The following is a 15,670-nucleotide window of genomic DNA, read 5'->3' as shown; positions in this document are numbered from 1 at the left end:
CTAAGGCATCATCACAACCTGGTATGAATGAATAGTGCAACTTATAAACTGTGCTCCTCCATGAATAGACGCAAACAGATGGAGGCAGACCTTTCTCCTGCTGCCATGTTCATGGCTTGTGATTTCACTGCTGTGTAAGTGCTGTAAGAAATTTGAGTGTAGAACTGTGTGTTAGGAAGTTATAATAGAAGTGTTTCATGATTCATATTTAAGAATTCATAATTAGTCATAATCATAAGTGTTTTGGAAATGCATAATTAAGATAAGCATAAAGGTGTTTTAGGATTAGTAGCTAGAAGTAGAATTTGAGACATGAAGCTTTTACCAAAAGTTGCAAAGTCTTATCTTTTATATAGAATGTATTAAGAACGAAGGGACAGAGAGACACTTTTAGACAGGCGATTACAGAGTGCTGAAGACTGCAGCACCGCGTGCGTACAGGCTCGCTCTCATGGTGGGGCAGTTCTGGCCCTCAGTGCTGAGCGGTCTACACTGTGACAACATGAAACAACTGGCAAAAGTGAGCAGAGCAGCTGCTGATGGTAGTAGATACACCGATCAAGAGCTTAGAGTCATCTATATATTCAGATTTGTCTTCTTTCTTTCAATCATTTATATTTGAACAGAGACAAAAGAGCATAATTCACAGAGCAAACCGTTTTGGCCCCAACAGAAGAAGAATTAAATGATTAAAACTATATTGTTTGGTGGGAAAATGATAATGTGCTGTCAATAACATGTTGTAGCTGTGTGTTGATGTCATAACGCCGTGCCAGATATATGCAGTAACTGTTTCATAACAGCAGTGAGCCCCAGAGATAGTGATCTTTGTCTTACAACAGAGCTGGGCTGTTGGAACATGGCTGTGAATCACAGCCTCAGGTGGAGCAGCTGTCCCGACGGCTCTCACAGGACTCAGGACGGCCTCTTGATTTAAAGCCAAAGACCGAACTCCACATCGCTCACCTCAGACAAGATGTCTGCTAGTGGCATTGCACACAAACGCTGAACCATTTTTAATAGCCTCAGTAAATAACAAAAGACAAAGGCAGATAGTCACAAAGGAAACATGTTGCGCCCCCCCCCACCCCGCCACCCCCACATATAATGCCTCCAACATGGGCCTGTTTGAGCTGCCACGGGGGCTTCAATGAGTTGGTCACATTCACATGCACTTGCACCCCGACTTCAGGTTTCCCTTGCGGCCCTCATTGTGCAAACCAAAGCATTCAGAGAGAAGAGTACATAGAAGTCATTCTCCCTCTTTATATGCACACACACACACACACCTCTGGATCAGACAGTGTCTCTCCTGACTCCTCACTCCTCCTCCACAACTCCTGGAACAAGAGGACCAACTGGACCACTCTCCCCACCACTGAAACACCTCCTAGGAGAAGACACACAGCAAGCATTAGAGGCACCTGGTGGTCCACGAGGGAGCGGTGAGACATGTCACAGTGTGCTTTGAGAGGAAACACAAGCTCAAACTGGCTCTGTCTGCACACATGAAGAGTCTCATATACTTTACAGTCAAACACACATTACATTTACATGACATGTCAAAAGTGAGAGAAGGAAAGAGATGAACGGTGTGCAGGGTACGAGTGTGATTACTGCACCTTGTTGCTGGTCTGTCTGACATTCTGACCTCCAGAGCTGTATGATTGTAGACGGATGTTACGCTGCTCCAACCTCCCTTCACGTCTGTCCTGGCACACACACACACACACACACACACACACACACACACACACACACACACACACACACACACACACACACACACACACACACACACACACACACACACACACACACACACAGATCATTGCACTCTGTGACCCACATGTGTAAGGGGATGTGCTGATATCTATATATCTGTCCATTAGGGGTGTAACGGTTCACAAAATTCACGGTTGGGTACGATACAGTGGAGCCACGGTTCGGTACGTTTCGGTACAGTAGAAAACTAGAAATGCCAGTACTTGATTTTAAAATATATTCATTCATTACAACTAACATCATAAAGTTATTCTTTACAATGATGGAACTAAACCTGAGTGAACGTGAATGTGTTACAGTCCGGTGATGTGCGTTACAGTCAGGTGATGTGCGTTACAGTCCGGTGATGTGCGTTACAGTCCGGTGATGTGCGTTACAGTCCGGTGATGTGCGTTACAGTCAGGTGATGTGCGTTACAGTCCGGTGATGTGCGTTACAGTCCGGTGATGTGCGTTACAGTCCGGTGATGTGCGTTACAGTCCGGTGATGTGCGTTACAGTCAGGTGATATGTGTTACAGTCCGGTGATGTGCGTTACAGTCAGGTGATGTGTTACAGTCCGGTGATGTGCGTTACAGTCAGGTGATGTGCGTTACAGTCAGGTGATGTGCGTTACAGTCAGGTGATGTGCGTTACAGTCAGGTGATGTGCGTTACAGTCAGGTGATGTGCGTTACAGTCAGGTGATGTGCGTTACAGTCAGGTGATGTGCGTTACAGTCAGGTGATGTGCGTTACAGTCAGGTGATGTGCGTTACAGTCAGGTGATGTGCGTTACAGTCCGGTGATGTGCGTTACAGTCAGGTGATGTGTTACAGTCAGGTGATGTGTTACAGTCCGGTGATGCGCGTTACAGTCAGGTGATGTGCGTTACAGTCAGGTGATGTGTTACAGTCAGGTGATGTGTTACAGTCCGGTGATGCGCGTTACAGTCAGGTGATGTGCGTTACAGTCAGGTGATGTGCGTTACAGTCCGGTGATGTGCGTTACAGTCCGGTGATGTGCGTTACAGTCCGGTGATGTGCGTTACAGTCAGGTGATGTGTGTTACAGTCAGGTGATGTGCGTTACAGTCAGGTGATGTGTTACAGTCCGGTGATGTGCGTTACAGTCCGGTGATGTGTGTTACAGTCAGGTGATGTGCGTTACAGTCAGGTGATGTGCGTTACAGTCAGGTGATGTGCGTTACAGTCAGGTGATGTGCGTTACAGTCAGGTGATGTGCGTTACAGTCAGGTGATGTGCGTTACAGTCAGGTGATGTGCGTTACAGTCAGGTGATGTGCGTTACAGTCAGGTGATGTGTTACAGTCAGGTGATGTGCGTTACAGTCCGGTGATGTGCGTTACAGTCCGGTGATGTGTTACAGTCCGGTGATGTGCGTTACAGTCAGGTGATGTGTTACAGTCCGGTGATGTGCGTTACAGTCCGGTGATGTGCGTTACAGTCAGGTGATGTGCGTTACAGTCAGGTGATGTGCGTTACAGTCAGGTGATGTGCGTTACAGTCAGGTGATGTGCGTTACAGTCCGGTGATGTGCGTTACAGTCCGGTGATGTGCGTTACAGTCCGGTGATGTGCGTTACAGTCCGGTGATGTGCGTTACAGTCCGGAATTATGTTGACAGTTTTCACAACCGTGTTCATCACATCGCCAAGCTGGACTGTGTTAGCACAGAGGGCTTCTTGGTGGGTGATACGCTGCATTTTAATAGCCTCACCTCCGTTCTCTTGCGCTCGCCTTTCATAGCTGGAGCCCTATCTGTTATAACTCCACACAGCTTGTCCCATCTTGTCAATTGCATCTGACACCGCTTCAAACATGTCCTTACCTGTTGTTGTGCTCTTTAGACTCCTAAAATCAAGCAGCTCCTAAAGCAGAAATGATCGTCAACTCCCCGCAAACAAATTAACAGCTGTGCGGTGTCTGTGGCATCTGTGCTCTCATCATATGCAATGAAGTAAAAAGCAAAAGCACGAGCTTTATCTGACACTTGATGGTTTAGGTTAGCTGACAAGTCTTCGATTCGCCGCACAACTGTGTTTCTGGACACGCTAATGTTGTTGAATTCCTGCATTTATTTTTTGTGGAAAAGCTGCCTTGTTCAACACAGTATCTCCACCTAGTGGTGAAACTAAGAAGTACAATACAGTCAAGCGCAAGTTTCAAGTGTGGGCCATATTACATTATATTTTTAGAAGTTGCTGCGGGCCAATTCAAAATGGACCGCGGGCCAAGTACGGCCCGCGGGCCGTAGTTTGGACACCCCTGCCCTTGAAGCTGCGGTAGATGCAAATAGAGAAAGACATAGTTTCATGTTAAATTTGGACTCCAGTCCTTTGGAAGCTGCACAACGCACAGAACAATACGTGATTGACCAAGCCGAACCACAAAACGCAGACGCTCAGCTACTTGATGATGGTGTTGCAACAAAAAGAAGGCCAAGCCCTAACTACGAAACTCCAGCTCCATCTATCAAATCTGAAGCTAACTCATTCCATCCGGCCCAAGCCAATATAGCTTCCCATCATACACATGGCCATAATGCAGCTTCTCAACCAACTCGCCTCACCTCACAGCAGCCTTATGCCGTGGTCACACCGGTCGCGTTGATTTTTTGACGCGCGTCGAGATTACATACAAAGTCTATGCACAGACGCGATGAGACTGGCGCGCCGCGATTTTGCGATGGCGCGGCGCGTTGGACGCGTTATTGCAGTGCGGTGGACGCGGTGGACGCCGCAAAATCGCCAACGCGCGAGTTGAAATTGTTCAACTTCAGCGACATAATCGCGTGACGCTGTGGCGCGATAGCCTATCAGCGTTGAGTTGCTCCCCCTGTCATCACTGGCTTTCTGCAGTTGTTGAATCAGGAAATAAATCCTGTAGCCGTCTGTGTTCACCCAGAGCTCTACGAAAAAAAACGAGTCTGCCTTAGAGCAATACACATCAATCATCCATCAGCAGGCTTGGCTGTGATATGGGACAGCCTTGAACAAACTTATGGCTCCGCAGAAGTAATAGAAGATGCTCTGTTCAAACGTATCGACGCCTTTCCAAAAATAACACAGAGATATTTCCAAAAGCCATCTCTGATCCTAGGGAGCCCTTAACGAAATTCGATGACTGTGACAAACTGTGTCCAATCCATAAAAAACCTCACCCTTTACGCAAATGCCGTGCATTCAGAGAAAAGCCCATCGAAGACCGTAAGACATTCTTAAAAGAGAATAATGTCTGTTTCAAATGCTGTGCTTCATCATCACACATTGCAAGGAACTGCACATTTAATATTCGATGTTATGAATGTAAAAGTGAGAAACATCACACAGCGCTTCACCCTGGACCTGCACCCTGGGTTGAAGGCACGGACTCTGCTCCAGAGCATGGCGGGGAGGAGGATAGCTCTCCACAACCCCATGTCACCACCAAATGTACAGATGTCTGTGGCGGAGACGTGACGGACCGATCCTGCTCTAAAGTATCCCTCGTGAAAGTGTATCCAGCCGGCCACGCTGACAAAGTAGTGAAGATGTATGTGATTCTGGACGAACAGAGCAACAGATCACTAGTTCGTTCACAGTTCTTCGAAGTCTTCAACGACCAAAGTCCAAGTGCTCCTTACTCATTGAAAACATGTGCTGGAGTAAAGAAAGCGACAGGAAGAAGAGCTAGTGGCTACATTGTGGAATCTTTGGATAGGACCGTCAGCATCCCACTACCCAGCCTCATAGAATGTGATGACATTCCAAATAACAGAGATGAGATTCCAACTCTCAATGCAGCTTTTCATCACGCACACCTAAAGTCAGTTGCACAACTCATCCCAGATATAGACCCACAGGCCCCAATTATGCTTCTCTTAGGTCGGGATATTATCAGAGTCCATAAGGCAAGGCAGGCAAGGCAAGTTTATTTGTATAGCACATTTCAACAACAAGGTAATTCAAAGTGCTTCACATAAAACCATTAAAAGCATCAAAACATAAGGCAAAAGAAAAGGAGATTTTAAAACAATTAAGAACATTCATTAAAACATTAAAAAAACAGTGCAAGAAATAAAATGCAGTAGTAAAATGCAGAAATGCAGGAAATTGATTAATATATGAATTGAATGTGGTTCAATTAAAGGCAGCAGCAAACAGAAAAGTCTTCAATCTTGATTTAAATGAGCTGAGGGTCTCAGCAGACCTGCAGCTTTCTGGGACTTTGTTCCAGATATGTGGAGCAGAAAAACTGAACGCTGCTTCTCCATGTTTAGTTCTGACTCTGGGAACAGAAAGTAGACCGGTCCCAGACGACCTGAGGGGTCGGGATGGTTCATAAGGTAGCAGCAGATCAGAGATGTATTTTGGCCCTAAACCATTCAGTGCTTTGTAAACCAACAGCAGGATTTTAAAGTCAATTCTTTGTTGGACAGGAAGCCAGTGCAAAGACCTCAGAACTGGAGTGATGTGATCCACCCTCCTGGTCTTAGTGAGGACTCGAGCTGCAGCGTTCTGAATCAGCTGCAGCTTTCTGACGGACTTTTTACAGAGACCTGTAAACACACCGTTACATTAGTCCAGTCTGCTGAAGAGTTGTGTGCATGGACAAGTTTTTCCAAATCCTGTTGAGACATAAGTCCTCTAATCCTTGATATATTCTTCAGGTGATAGTAGGCTGATTTGGTAATTGTCTTGATATGGCTGTTCAGGTTGAGGTCTGAATCCATAACTACACCTAGATTTCTGGCTTGGTTTGTGGGTTTTAACATCAGTGACTGAAGCTGAGCGGTGATTTTCAATTGTTCGTCCTTGGTACCGAAAACAATTACTTCTGTTTTATCTTTGTTTAATTGAAGAAAATTCTGGCACATCCAGTTGTTGATTTGTTCAATGCAGTTACCCAGCCCTTGTATGGGATTATAGTCCCCTGGTGACATAGTTATGTAGATTTGTGTGTCGTCTGCATAATTATGATAACACACTTTGTTGTTTTCCATAATCTGAGCTAGTGGAAGCATGTAGATGTTGAACAGAAGAGGCCCCAGTATTGAACCTTGGGGAACACCACATGTCATTTTAGTCAGCTCCGATGTGTAATGAGCCACAGACACAAAGTATTCTCGGCCCTTCAAGTAGGATTCAAACCAGTTAAGTGCTGTGCCAGAGAGTCCCACCCAGATTTTTAGTCTTTCTAGGAGTATGGCATGGTTGAATGCAGCACTGAGATCTAGTAAGACTAAGACTGAACTTCTGCCATTGTCTATGTTTAAGTGGATGTCGTTGAAAACCTTAACAAGAGCAGTTTCAGTGCTGTGGTGCTGTCGAAAGCCTGACTGGAAAACATCAAAGCAGTTATTTACGGTCAAGAAGTTGGTCAGCTGTTGGAAAACCGCTTTTTCAATTATTTTACTCAAAAATGGGAGGTTTGATATTGGCCTATCATTTTTCTAAACTAACCTTCTTTAGGAGCGGTTTAATAACTGCAGTTTTTATGGCTTGTGGGAAGACACCTGAGAGAAGGGATGTGTTTACAATTTGTAAAAGATCAGTCGTCATGCAGTTTGAAATATTTTTGAAAAAGTGTGTTGGTAGAATATCCAAGCAGCAGGAGGATGACTTCAGATGTAGTATAATGTCTTCTAGGCTTCTACGGTCGATTGAATGAAATTGTGTCATGATATTTGAATGGATGTTATTCAGAGATCGGGACAACACATATCCTGTGGTTGGTGTGGAGGCACTGACTGCTTGTCTAATTTTCTGAATTTTGTCAGTAAAAAAGGAGGCAAATTGATTGCATGCCCAGGTGGATTGGAGTTCAGCAGCTACCGACACTGGAGGGTTTGTTAGCCTGTCGACAGTAGCAAATAAGGCGCGTGTGTTGTTCTTGTTTTTGGTTATGATGTCAGAGAAGAATGACTGCCTTGCATTTCTAAGTTCCAAATTATATTTGCGAAGTCTCTCTTTATAGATGTCACAGTAAACCTGGAGATTCGTTTTTCGCCACCTGCGCTCAGCTTTCCGACACTCTCGTTTCTCCATTTTGACCAACGTAGCATTTCTCCAAGGAGATCTTTGCTTACCCGAGACAACCTTCACTTTAGTGGGTGCAATGGCATCAATAATATTTTTTACTTTAAAATTGAAGCCATCTACAAGCTCATTGACTGAGAGGCAAGAGAGGGCTGGTGTGGAGGAGAACTTCTGAATAAATAGTTCACTGGTGTTTTCAGAGATGTAACGCTTTGTCACAACCTTGGTTTGGACATTTGTGTGCAAGGAGATTGCACTCTCAAAGAAAACACAGAAATGGTCAGAGAGTGCAACATCAGTCACAGCAACCTTGGAAATGTTTACACCTTTGGTGATGATTAGGTCCAGAGTGTGCCCCTTGTTGTGGGGTGGTCCTGTCACATGCTGAGTCAGATCATAGTTATCAAGGACACCACATAGTTATATAGACTCTCTGTCCTGGGGATTATCAACATGGATATTAAAATCACCAACAATAACAACACAGTCAAAATCAATACAGATTACAGACAGCAGTTCAGTAAACTCATCAAAGAAGGTTGCACAGTATTTAGGCGGTCTGTAAATGTTTAGGAATAAAGCTTGAGAGGAATTAAGAGCCACATATTCAAAAGAACTAAAATGACCAAAGGGCATCTGCAAACAGGTCAATGGCCCACACAACCTATCTTATGCTCAGAAGTTGGATCTGGGCTGAGTCATCGTGGGTCGCGTTCACAAACCACCGACAGTCAGCGCCTTCTACACGAACACCACGGAACGGGGATGCCCTACTCTCTTTGACCCGTGTCCTAACGTGTTCTGTGTAAAGGAAAAATACAGTGACACCCAGGCCACAAACCACCTCCAAACACATCCTGGGGAGATATCAAACTGTGATGTTGACAGCTTAGGACATAACATATTCAAGCAGACCAAAGACGACAACAACATGGCTCCGTCTATCCAAGACATCTCCTTCATGAAAATAATGAAAGAAGGACGAACAAAAGATGCAAACAGTTGGGTAGCTCCATTACCTTTTAAATGCCCACGTCAACGGCTCCCCAATAACAGGCCACAGGTATTGAACTGTCTCGAGTCGCTCAGGCGCAACTTTGAAAGGAAGCCTGAAATGAGAGACCACTTTCTCATTTTCATGGACAAGATGTTCAAGAATGGTCACGCTGAGTTAGCCCCTCTTCCCAGTGAGGATGAAGAACAGTGGTACTTGCCAATATTTGGTGTGTACCATCCACGAAAACCAAAACAAATACGAGTGGTCTTCGATTCCAGCGCCCAGTACAACGGTGTGTCGCTCAACGACGTGCTGTTAACTGGGCCTGATCTGAACAACACGCTGCTCGGTGTACTGATGCGCTTTAGAAAGGAAGCAATCGCCTTTACAACGGACATAGAACAGATGTTCTATTGTTTTTCAGTAAGGGAAGACGATAGGAACTTCCTTCGTTTTATATGGTTCCAAGATAACGACCCCTCCAAAGACATTGTGGAGTATCGAATGACGGTCCACGTCTTTGGAAATACTCCTTCACCCGCAGTAGCGATTCATGGACTTCACCAGTCTGTTCAGGTCAGTGAGCTCCACATCGACCCTGATGTCCAACGTTTTGTGATGCGTGACTTCTATGTAGACGATGGGTTGAAGTCCCTGCCCACAGTCGAAGCTGCGGTCAACTTGCTAAAAAAAAAACACAGGATGTTCTCTCCAAATCAAACTTAAGGCTGCACAAGATCGCAGCAAACAACAAGGAGGTCATGGAGACCTTTCCGGCCGAAGATCGTGCAAAATACCTTAAAGACCTGGACCTCAGTGCAGATGCGCTGCCGATGCAACGTAGCCTTGGAATCAATTGGGACCTCCAGACCGACTGGTCCACTTCAGCGTCTCTGAGGAGATAAAACCCTACACTCGACAGGGTATCTGGTCCACAATCAACAGCCTATATGATCCTCTAGGGCAGGGGTCTCTAACTGGCGGACAGCGGTCCGGATCCGGACCCAGACGCAGTTGCATCCGGACCCAGGACCTAAAATCGGTATTTCGGAATCATACATATCAGGCAGCGAGTTTGTAATTTAACCGGCGCATCTTATTCAGCCATTACGGTACTTGTTCAGCGGTGCAGGACACACCGACCAATGCGTTGTAAATCACATCACGTGCTAAAGCTCAGCCAATCAAATAGGAGTATTCTGACTCGAGCGAGGTTTACACACACTGTGACACACGGGGGAGAGACGAGGAAATAGAAAGAACAGCAGGAAAATTGCGCTGATCAGAGAAGTTCTCACATGACGTTCTCTAAAAAGAGACACGTGTTCAGAGAGAATATCATTCATAAGCAAGAATGAACCGAATCTTATATGTTAATTCTTACCACAGGCAGTTAAATCCAGCATGTCTCATATGTCCAGAAACCGTAACTGTTGATAAAAGCGGTAAATGAAGCGCACTACCAGACAAAGCACAACTCTTTTGAACAAACGTACCCACTCACATCTAAAATGAAGACACAGTATGATCAGAGTCCTGACACATGAATTCACTGTCCAACAATGATGTTAACAGAGAGAATAGAGCTGAAACAATCTGTTTAATAACCACACAAAGTCCATGCTCATTGATTTCTCTTTTTAGAAGACAAAATATAATATTGTGACTTTTTGATTGACATCACTTCACACCTGAATGAACTGAATTTAAAGCTGCAGGACAATTCAGTGAAATTAGTTTTTCTAAAATGAATTACTTTATTTTAAGATGCACATTTTTTAAAAGCTTTCTGTTGTATCAGTTATTCTTTAATCCAGACATTATTGTACTTGAAATGAGAAGCACATTTATTTATGTATTTCTATGTATTATTTATAATCCATCCAGTTAAATTTGTAAACTGAGGATAATAATTTGTTAAAATATAATTGATGTGTACTTTCTTTATTTGATTTGACAGTTGTTGACTACACAGAGACATTGTTACTACTACTAGACTTCTTGAATATATATATATATATATATATATATATATATATATATATATATATATATATATATATATATATATATATTCAAGAAGTCTAGTGACAATGTTTAGTTTTGGGAAGTTTTATGCACAAACTCCATCGAGTCGTTAATAACTCCGCTATGACTGTTGTTAAAGTTCATATCAGCAGTAAATACATAAAAAGCAGCGATTAAAAACAAAGCAATGTATTTCATTGAAGAATCAGTATATGCACATTGTGTGTATGTGTAAGGTTAAAGAGAAATCATTTTATTTGTATTAATTATGCCTTTTGTGTGTTTTAGTTTTACTCTTTCTTACGTCATTAAACCTGTGGACAACGGGCACTGTCTTCAGAGTTGTGATGTCAGGAAGGAGTTTGTCTAACTGCCAAGGTGTATCACAGCACATACGGTATACTGAGGGCAGCACACTAGTATTATTCAAACGTATTGTTCGGTTCGTCATGCGTACCGAACCGTGAGCCTCGTACCGAACGGTTCAATACGAAGACGCGTATTGTTACACCCCTACTATCCATATATGTGGATATAGATATCTCAGAAATGTGAAAATAAATCAGCATTTAGTTTAACTGACCCTTTAATTGACTGTCTCCAGTAACCGTACCTAACCAACCACAAGATGCAGCTGCTGCTTATTAGCTCGCACATTATTAATGCAGAAAAGAAAGTGGTTGTAGAAAGAACAGCTCTATGTTTTTGCAGCCTGCTCACCTGGACAACAAAACTGCATTATCAGTTATGTTTGGAAGGAAACGTACTTCTTTGGGACTTTCCCAGGTGTTAGTGTCCCGCGTGAAACATGAAGTCAGCAGTAACTTAAACACTCTGTGCAGGTTTGTTAGTCTGATGGAAACTACCCGATGCTCTATGAAAGGATCCATTCATTAGTCTTGCAGCGATTAATTCACTTCGTTGGACGGCTGCTATACTGAAAACCACGAGTAGAAATTCTGGATACCAACAGGTTGGTTCATCATGTCATCAGTCAACATCTGTTTCTTTCCACATGAGAACATCAAGGAGAGGTTCATCACTACAATCTGTATAGGTTCTTAAAACATATCCAGGTATACTTCAGAGTAACTGTAGTGTGTGTGAAGTTTGAGCTAACATAAAATTCTAAAATTGAGGAAAATCTGCCCAACGTCCAGCTGGAAGAGGAGATGTGGTTTGCAATGTAGCCGAATGATGTGATGCTTAAAGTCTCAGTAAGGTGGTATATTTGAATCCCTCAACCCGACAAAACACACACACACACACACACACACACACACACACAGGCTCCTGACTCTCTTGCATATCAACACATAAACACACACATGTCTTTAGAGTGGGGGGGGGGATATCTGTATGAGTAGAGAGCTAAACATAGACAGTAAGAGTTGCTTACTATAAAAGTGAAAGACACCTCCATGTGCTGGGGGGCTGCATTGCATTCATATGTTCAGTGACCGCTACCTGTTAGTTGGGTTGAGGTCAATCCCAGCAGCAGCAGCAGCAGCTGTGTGAGGTGGTGTGATGGAGGAAGCTCCTCGAACACAACCTGTCATCTCCCACATTCCTCCTCATGCTGGGATACGTGACAGCTGACCTACACTGTGTTCACATCTATTATACAAATCAACAGATATGGCCGTTTATTACATTGTTTATGAATCAATTATCAACAATGTTGCGAAGCTCAATCACAAAATAGTTGAAAGTATGAAGTACAGACTAGCAGATATCAGCAAGGTCGATATAATAAGCAAATATTAGCAGCATTGCTGTTTATGGTCATATAGAAACCGTGTCATTTTTTTGTCCCGACACGTTTCATTTTCAACTGTAGAATGTCCTGCACACTACAGCATGTCGTTATTGTGCAATGAACACATTGATATGGCGCTATGGTGAAGACTGTGGCTCCTTTATCCTGGTCCAAAGATTGCAGATGACTCATGGATGGATGTCACCATATTATAGATTTGAATGTGTTTGAAGGGTTCTACAATCCAGATCCTGAGCACATTGATGACAGAGGGAATGCCTCCACACGGCTTGAGCTGGCAGCCAGAAGCTAACGGTGCTAACAGCACACGCAGTCAGAACAAAGGCAACGATGGTGAAAGTGTGACGCTGAGGCAACCAGAGGGTCCGCTGGTCTGGACGCCGTGCAGAGAGGAGATCAGTGGTGCTCAACACAGACTCACGTGCACTAACACGCATGCACGGCCAGACGGCTTCTACAAAGCACAGAGAAGCAGATCACAACACAAGCAGAGGCACAGTGCTGCTCTGCTCCGGTAGACATCACTCCACTCACTGATGGAGAACATCCTCATTCAGCACTTTGCACCTATACTTTTTAATAATGTCTGATACATTGTTCTTAGATTTCCATCTCAAATATTGGTGCATTGAAACCTGTCATTTCAAACTCAGAGATGGAAACAACTCAATAAGTTCCAGCGCTTGAATAGAAAGCATTCCCTCACTTGCTGTGGTGTTTGAGTGGAACAACATGCCAACAAGTCTTTGCCAACAAAGGCTTTTAGATGTCATGCCAGTCGATGAGAGCACGACCCAACGTTCTTTACTGTTGTCATCAGTTGCATGTGTTGTCAACTTCATCCAGAAGCCCCGCCCTCTTCTCACTGTACAGTGTGTGTGTTTATATCTTTCATTGGCCAGAATGATGAAAACAGTGCTAAACAGAAACGTATGTGTCATGTCCTCTCCTCTGTCGTTCAGTCCATCCACGTGTTCACGGTTCAGAAGAAGAACTGTGAATGCTGCTCACAAAAAGAGTCTGCTAACAATTGAATGCACAGCCTTTGGTAATGCATCTGTTTAGAGTTTCAACCACGAGACCCCCAGACCGGCTGTCTGTACTGAGCTGAGCAGTTAGTCACACTGGGTCGGCCTTCTGCTCAGACACAAGATCAATCGGAGAGTTTGTCTGTCAGCTGGTTGAAGCTCGCAGTGAAGAGAGCGGACAAATGCTCATTCAGTCATGTGATGTGAAGGCAATCTGCTCACAGGTCATTCATTTACACGTTACACTCACCCACAAGTCACAACAAAGATCCTGCAGCTGAACATGTTCTCCTGAAGGAGGATCACCTCTGATAGAAGCAAACCCAACAGAGAAGCACTGTGAGTCAAGCAAAACTATCATGTTGGTTGTTTTTTAGTGAAGGTCAACAAAGCGGCTGTCTTTAGCTGCACAACCAACAAACAGCAGTAGAGACAGACCCAACATCTATTATGGTCTGCTTCTTCAGACAAACCACACACAGGTCACGTTCATTAGATCTGGAGGATGAGTACACCAATCAGCATTCATGATGTACACAGCTGATGTCACCTCACTGTGTGTGTGTGTGTCGTCTCGTGTAAAGGCATCTCAGACCGCCGTTTAACGAGCCTTCATGCAACATGCAGCCAAACAACCACGAGCTGTAACTCAACAGTCCGTTACGTTCCATGTGTTAACAGTTCGCCTTCCTTCACACACACACACACAATCACACTTCATGTGAAATGCTTTCACGGAACCCGAGCCACTCCGGGACTGGACTTCAGCGCACGCGTTGTGGTTGCTGTGTTAATATCTTAGCCGGGTTTACAATCAGCCTGTGACGTGGTTACGGTGAAGCAGGCCAGAAGCAAAGCGACACACTTGTGAGTAACTTCTGTCCGCTGGAGAAAACCCAGATCAAATAACTTTGAAGCATTTTGCAAATGGACACAGCTTTGAGATGAGGACAAGCAGCTACTTACCTTAACGGGCCGGTTGTTCGTTAGCGGGAGAACCGGGATGTGGAGTAGGAGAAAAGAGCAAACCGGGAGAGCTAAGCCTCCGTTACCGAACATGGTTCATTCATGTCCCGGGCTCTAACCTCCTCACCCCTCCTCACCCTCTCTATCTCTGCCTCCTTCCTCCACCCCTTCTGGTGGAGCTACGCCTTCTGGTCCTGCTCGCGCACGCACGCTACACCCCCCACTTTGGTTGCATGCTTAACTGATTTGATGTGTAAGCTTTGAGCGTTTTGACTTATTCGTTTCATTTAGAGTTCTGGGGTTCTTTCGAACATTCCATGTTGAGTTACAGACTGTAGGAGGAGTATGGCATGATATTACCGGGAGTATGAAGGTAGATTTGTGTCTTTATTTTTCAAAAGCAAAAAAAAGTTTCAAAAGCAAAAGAAAGTTTCAAAAGCAAAAATAAAAGTTTCAAAAGCAAAAATAAAAGTTTTAAAAGCAAAAAAAAAAGTTTCAAAAGCAAAAAAAAAAGTTTTAAAAGCAAATATATAAACTGAGAATAATTTATTTGTTAAAAAAATAAAAGCTTTGGTTTTGAATCCAAAAGTTTTGAATCCAAAAGTTTTGAAACTAAAAGTTTTGAAACTAAAAGTTTTGAAACTAAAAGTTTTGAAACTCAAAGTTTTGAAGCCAAAAGCTTTGGAACCAAAAGTTTTGAAGTCAAAAGTTTTGAAGCCAAAAGCTGAGTTGGGTGTAGTGGGCGGGGCATACGCTGCTGAATGTATCAGGAGTTTCTATTGGTCCGTTTGACTTGCGTCTCGTATCTGCATCATCTACACAAACGGGAGGTTACGTGACATGGAGGTAAGTTGACTGCTCTGTTTTGTCAAAATTATTGTAAATATAGCAGCACTTCACTTTGTTCTCATGTTGTTCGTGTCGTGGAGTCTCTTTGTAAGAACGACATGGAGGGCTGCTGTGTTGACATGTAGCCCCACTGTGGGCGAACGTTACATGCACCTGAGGCATCTATGTTAGCTAAGGTTAGCTACACATGTATGACACAATTTAAAACAAATCCTATGAGCTTG

At 43.9% G+C, this 15,670-nt stretch overlaps 1 protein-coding gene across 1 annotated transcript in view; it reads right to left on the bottom strand.

Annotated features, from left to right (window-relative positions):
• Window positions 1-14,690, bottom strand: part of LOC306789535 (ADAMTS-like protein 2) — a gene marked incomplete at its 5' end in the record, with an annotated part of 33,585 nt that extends 18,895 nt beyond the window's left edge. The window contains 3 exons of the mRNA XM_079285522.1: window positions 1,290-1,390; window positions 1,623-1,712; window positions 14,598-14,690. Of these exons, the coding sequence (XP_079141648.1) occupies window positions 1,290-1,390; window positions 1,623-1,712; window positions 14,598-14,690 (284 nt within the window). The remainder of the gene's footprint in view (window positions 1-1,289; window positions 1,391-1,622; window positions 1,713-14,597) is intronic.
• Between the last annotated feature and the right edge of the window lie 980 nt (window positions 14,691-15,670).

This window comes from Melanostigma gelatinosum (assembly GCF_949748355.1).
Source record: "Melanostigma gelatinosum genome assembly, chromosome: 15".
Taxonomy (NCBI): Eukaryota; Metazoa; Chordata; class Actinopteri; order Perciformes; family Zoarcidae; genus Melanostigma; species Melanostigma gelatinosum.
This window is presented reverse-complemented; position numbering and strand designations above follow the sequence as displayed.